This window comes from Chamaea fasciata, unplaced genomic scaffold (genome assembly GCF_029207755.1).
Source record: "Chamaea fasciata isolate MVZ Bird 193981 ecotype frontalis unplaced genomic scaffold, bChaFas1.0.hap1 SCAF_4, whole genome shotgun sequence".
Lineage (NCBI taxonomy): Eukaryota > Metazoa > Chordata > Aves > Passeriformes > Sylviidae > Chamaea > Chamaea fasciata.
The window spans coordinates 58,968,516-58,974,515 of NW_027094089.1; the positions used below are offsets into that span (position 1 = coordinate 58,968,516).

General features: G+C 42.5%; 1 protein-coding gene across 2 annotated transcripts in view; it reads right to left on the reverse strand.

Annotated features, from left to right (window-relative positions):
• LOC136288481 (DNA excision repair protein ERCC-6-like 2) overlaps positions 1-5,157 on the reverse strand; it is a 55,382-nt gene extending 50,225 nt beyond the window's left edge. For both annotated transcript variants that reach the window (XM_066181695.1, XM_066181696.1), the window contains exons 1-2: positions 5,029-5,157; positions 2,109-2,533 (exon numbers count right to left, since the gene is read on the reverse strand). In XM_066181695.1, the coding sequence (XP_066037792.1) occupies positions 2,109-2,533; positions 5,029-5,050 (447 nt within the window). In that variant the 5' untranslated portion in view covers positions 5,051-5,157. The remainder of the gene's footprint in view (positions 1-2,108; positions 2,534-5,028) is intronic.
• Positions 5,158-6,000: the final 843 nt, after the last annotated feature.

The following is a 6,000-nucleotide window of genomic DNA, read 5'->3' on the forward strand; positions in this document are numbered from 1 at the left end:
AATATTATTCTATTTATCTCCACCTAAAGTTCAGCTTTGTATGAATGAACCATATAGCCAGGCCATTTAAAGAAAAAATCAGTCCTGACATACAAAGAACATTAAAATTCAAAGGATTTCCAGAAAAGTCTTTATCTTATGAATCATCCTCTAATTCAGAAACAGTAAGCTTCAGCCAACTGACAAGCATAGGACAACTTTTTTCTAGGACTATATCAGTTATTCAATGTTTAGATTTTTTCATATGTACTAACCTTTACTAAACAAGTGAATTCTACCATTTTACTTCATATCCACTGAACTGCCTTTCCCACTCTGAACTTGAACATAAACACTGTGTTTTACAGAAAATACACAAGATCATAAAATCATAAAATGCTAAGGGTTAAAGATCACCTACTTTCAATCCCTGCAATGAGCAAGGATGCCATTCACTAGACCAGATTGCTCAGGCCCCCATCCAACCTGACCTTGAACAAAAAGGTTACTGGAAGGCTGCAGTGAGGTCCACAAAGAGCCTTCTCTTCTCCAGGCAGAACTGCCCCAAATCTCTCTGCCTGTCTTCATAGGAGACCTGCTCAATCGCTCAGGAAACCTTGTGGCTTCCTCTGGACCTATTCTAACAGGCCCACATCCCTCCTGTGCTGGGGACCCCAGGGCTGGATGCAGTGCTCCAGGTGGGGGTCTCAGAAGAGTGGAGCAGAGGGGCAGAACCACCTCCCTTGACGGGTCCCTTGACCTGCTGCCTACGCTGCTTTGGATTCATCCCTAGGCTGCAAGCGCACACTGCTGGCCCATGTCCAGCTCTTCACTGACAAGAATCCCTCGGCCCCTCTTCTCAGGGCTGCTCTCTACAACTTCTCCCAGTTTGTGCTCGTGTCTGAGTGAGCCCCAGCCCAGGTGCAGCACTTTGCACTTGGACTTGCTGAACTTCAAAAGGCTCTTATGGGCCCAATTCTCAGACTCATCCAGGTCCCTTTGGATGGCATCCCATCCTTCTGTTGCGTCAACTGAACTACTCAGATTTGTGTCATCTGCAAACTTGCTGAGGGTGCACTCAATCCCTTTGTGTCACTGAGGCAGCCATTGCAGAGCAGTGCTCCCAAAACAGATCCTGAGGGTCATCACTCATCACCAGCCTTCACCTCAACACATTGCCCACACTGACCTCCACCTCAACACATTGGCCACAACTCTGCCTGCATCCAGACAGACAGCCAACTCCTCAAAGGGGGGGAAAGGGAAGAAAAGGGGGGAGAAAATAAGGAAAAAAATGAGGAGAAAAAAAGGGGGGGAAAAAAGATGGGGGGGAAAAAAGAGGGGGGAAAAAAGAGGGGGGGAAAAAGAGAGAAAAGTCAAAAACCTTAAAAAGGCTTTTAAAAGTTTAAAAAAGTTTTAAAAAGCTTAAAAAAACTTTAAAAAAGCTTTAAAAAGCTTTAAAAGGGCTTAAAGGGGGCCTTAAAAAGGCTTTTAAAAGGCTTAAAATAGTTTATAAAAAGGCAAAATTTAGGTAAAAATAAGGCAAAAAATAGGTAAAAATTATGTAATTTAGGTCACACAGATTTAAAGTATAATGAAAAAATCCAGCTACACTTTGTTCTCCCATCTATCAAGCTGCATTTCCAAAAGAGTGATAGAAGCAGCATGGAATACCAAAACACTATTTCCAGAGATGGGAGTAAAAGTGTAGGTTCTTTCGCACTCCCAGAACAGAGAAACTATTTGTTGTCGAGAAAAAAGAATATTAAAAAGGAAGAGTCAGATAAGGCCTCAAGTTCTTTTAGTGTACTCCAGTGCAAATTGCTTTCATGACGGGCGGGTAGCAATCCTCAAAGTAAAACAAACATACTAAAGATTTTAACTATCATAATTACTCAAGCTTATACTAAAAGGAGCCACATCCCAGCTTTATGGCCTGTAAGGAGTGAGTCTTAAATCAGCAATGGGCTCCTGGCTCTAAGCGCTGTCCTGGATATCATGTCCTGCCTCATCCATCTCTGCAACATCAGAGGAAGGTTTAAACTTCATAAGTACAATGTTTTTAAAAAAAAGATTTACAGATCTCAGAAAATACTATATTTTCCCACCATAGCAAACAAAAAGAATACCTGTATTGTCTTTCCAAGGCCCATATCATCTCCAAGAATACACCCACTTTTATTAGCATAGTGTCTGTACAGAAACTGGGCTCCTTCCCTCTGATAACCACGCAGATATCTGTTAATTGTATACGGGATGAAATCACCATAGTCAGACAATTTAAAAGCAATAGCAGGGGATAGAAGATTTTGGTTAGGAAAATATGGCTTTTCCAGATCAACCTCATCAAATATTAAGCTCTTCCAGGGTCCTCTGCTGTCTTTGACTTTACAAAGTTTTGTTATTAGTATTTTCCTTTCTTCAGACTCCAAGAATGATACAATAGCAAATGATTTTCCATTCTTGTCCGTTTCAAGAGAAGTTATTGTTCCTTCATGAAGTTTTCCATTTTCAGAACAAGGAGCAAGGCATTTCTCCCCAATACACCAATGGTCTATAAAGAAAACCAAACACATATTGTGATAAACTGGCCTGATGTACAAAGTACTTAATTTATTCACTATTAAAACAATGGATGTAAATTTAATTGACAAAATGTACACAACTTCATATGAAACGCTTTATCAAAGGTAGCACTAGAATCAAAACAGCAGCTACTGTTTAAAACCAAAGCCTGAGCTAGACATAAAATTACAGTTTGCTCTAACACCACTATTTCAGAAATAACATAAGGTGCATAGGAATAAAAAGCAAAATCCAGATTCCAATGTATTAAGTTTACACAGTGGCTTCACACAGGCAAGCACAGCAGTATGTATCAATGCGGAAAGACCTGACATCATACTGACGATGAGAAACAGAACAAAATATCTCTACTAGAAAAAACAAGGTCTTCACTCTTCACAGAAAAAAGACCTCGCAAATAATGGCTGCACACAAGGTTTTTCAAATCTGAACTGAGAGCTAACGGGGTGTTCTTCTGACTATGCATAAACAATTTCTAATCTTCCCCTGCTCAGTCATCCCAGAAGAAAGGGATACATGATTCATTTCAGAACCTTTATTGTTTCTTATCTATTTGCTGGAGTAAGTTTTGATACTTATAAGAAAGTCATTATCAATTACTGTGAGAGCCACCTTTTTTACAGGAAGGAGTGAGCCAGAGAGAATCTTGCACCAGGGCAGGTATTGATCATTCTATGACCAGTGGTGGTATGTGTTCCTGGACACATCAACCCAGACACTTTACACAGATAAGGAAAAATGTTCTGAAGGCAAGAAACTCCACCTTCACCCATTTTAATGTGTCTGTGTAAAAACTGCAGGAAGACTGGTTCTCCTGACCAAGTTCTGAGCACCTGGAAGCATACGCTTACAGGACTACTGTCCACAATGTATTAGTTAAATCAAAGGTAACTGCAACTCATTTACTAAATAGATTTAATTATATACACTTAGAGAAAACAAAAGCATTCATGTAGCCAAGCCCACTATTCTGCAGCCAGCATTGGCCGCAAGCTGGTGTACAGATAACAACAAAAATAGCACAAATCTACAGAACACCCCTATTCCAAAATTCTTTGGCCTCTAAAGTATTTTTTTAGTTACAGAGATTTTATGGGCCATGGGTGGTTGTGTCTCTCTAGCAAACCCCAGCAGACTGCCCTCTTTCAAGTAGCTCCACTCCCCTTTCAACACATGCAGATTCCCAGAATGTGGTGACTTCTGACTAAAAATATTGTGGGTCTGCTCTGGATACATGTCACACTTTTGCTTGATATGGACTTTGATCCAAAGACCTAAACTGATGGCCCACTAATCCTTACACTAACAAGGTCACAAACCACAGCCTTCATTTGATTCACTATTTTGCAGATATTTTCATTAACGCCCCCATCATCTTTATTTGGAGTTCAACCGCATACCCTGTGACCTGCTACATAAGCTGCTCCAAGACCTTCAGCCATTCCAGATCCTCTCAAAGGCTCCAAGCTCAAATGTAACATTTTGAGGCAAAGGGTGAAGTACAGGCTGAACATTCAACATATAATATGAAGGGAATCCTTAAAGTCTATGGCATTTGTACCGATGCACCTGTACTCGATGCAAAAAGATTAGCACACTAACTTCTCCAAACAGCATCCAATTCTGTCTGCAATTTCATGAGAACAGGAACCAAACTGAAAAACTGAAACCAGCTATGTACAGCACACTGTTAAGTATGAAAATCAAAGTTTAAAATAGCAGAGCACTTCTGTAATTCCTTTTTTTTACAGCAGTGAAGGGACATGCAATACGTTTAGAGACTCTCCAAACCATGATTTAAGACAACAGAGTTTTTGTTTTTTACAAAAGCATTTACTTGAGGCTAAGGAGTTGCATATGTCTCATCACAACTAGAATTCAGGTGCAAAGTGGAATAAATTACACTGGGCAATAGTACTAGCGTTTCTAAGCTCGAAACCTAGTGAGAAGCAGGGAACAGAATGAGAAAAAGGCTAAGACATAAAATGCTATTAAGGACATCACTGCTATAAAAGCCCAGAAAATAATGCTGTTAAAGCCAAAGCATGAACTGCTTACTTTAACTAGCCTGATTCACCAAGTTTTTGGCATTTGAATTAGAACCATAAGAACAAAAAAAAATTTACCTCGTATGGCTTTCTAGCATGGGTGTAGCACATTGCCACCAATGATGACAGCTGGCATTTAAGATGCTTGCCTGAACTTACCCCTTTTACTACAGGTGGAAAAATGTGCCACTGTCAACATTAGCTATACTAAATCATGGTGGTAATGGCCTCCTGTCACGCACTAGTTCTTTTCAACCACTACTCTTCTATGAAATTATGTCGAATGCTTTCTAACTAGTGAGGGTTGAATACTTCATGTAGAGCGCAAGGTTTTGTTTTCTTTTTTTTACACTCAAATTACTGTAAAAACAAAATTTGAGGATACTGTAGAACAAGACACACGGAAGACGCTTACCTGGGACACCATCATCACACATTTTAACTTTTGGCTGTGCAAAGCCCGACGGGGCCCGCGGGTAGAGGCACAGGGAGCCCAGGGGCTCGGATGCGCTGGGGACCCACCGCCGCCCCTCCGCCGGGCGGGCCACGGCGGGGCGGGCGCCGAGGGAGCCCCTGGGACGCCTCAGGGAAGGGCCCCGTGGCTGTCCCCGCTCTCCGCACCGCGGCTGGCCCCGGGAGAGCCGCAGCCGGGGAGAGCGGAGCCCGCAGCCAGGACCGCACGTCGGCCTCGCCCCGCCCCGCCGGGCACAGGCAGAGGCCTCGTGAGTATCGCGAGAAGAGCGTTGTCACGGTGCTCCGGGCTTACAGGCGCCGGCGGGCATGCGGCAAATATCGCGAGATTTTCTGGCGGAGCCGTGCGGGCTGCGGCGCGGTAGAGTTCGCGTCCCTGGGCGCGGCTTGCCTGGTCATGTTGCGTCCAGTTCTGGCTCCTCAGGAGAAGAGAGGATTGGAGCGGGTTCACCACAGAGTTAGGAGGATGATTAGGGGAGCATTTCTCTTGTAAGGACAGACTGAGGGAGCTGGGCCTGTTCAGTATCGAGAAGAGATGAGTGAGAGGTGAAACATTAATTTTGAAGAATTAAAGATTTTAGTTTAACCAGATATTGCTGAAGTAAGACAGATAGACATCCCTTTTGATAAGCAGAAGCCGGATTTAAGGAACTGATAAATCATGAGGCCTGTCAACTTATGTTTGTGTATTCTGACTAATCAATAGGCTTCAAGAAGGACAATGAATTCATAAATCAAATACTCCTGGGGAAACAGGATTCAGTTGTCACACAACACTAGAAGGTTAAAAAGTCAAAGCGAAGAAGACTCACTTCCTTCATCATTTTGAGACCCTGCCCCATAAAAAAGACCACCGACCCATTTCAAAGAACAAACCACGCGTGCTTAATAGCTTTTGGCTAATTACCATACGAAG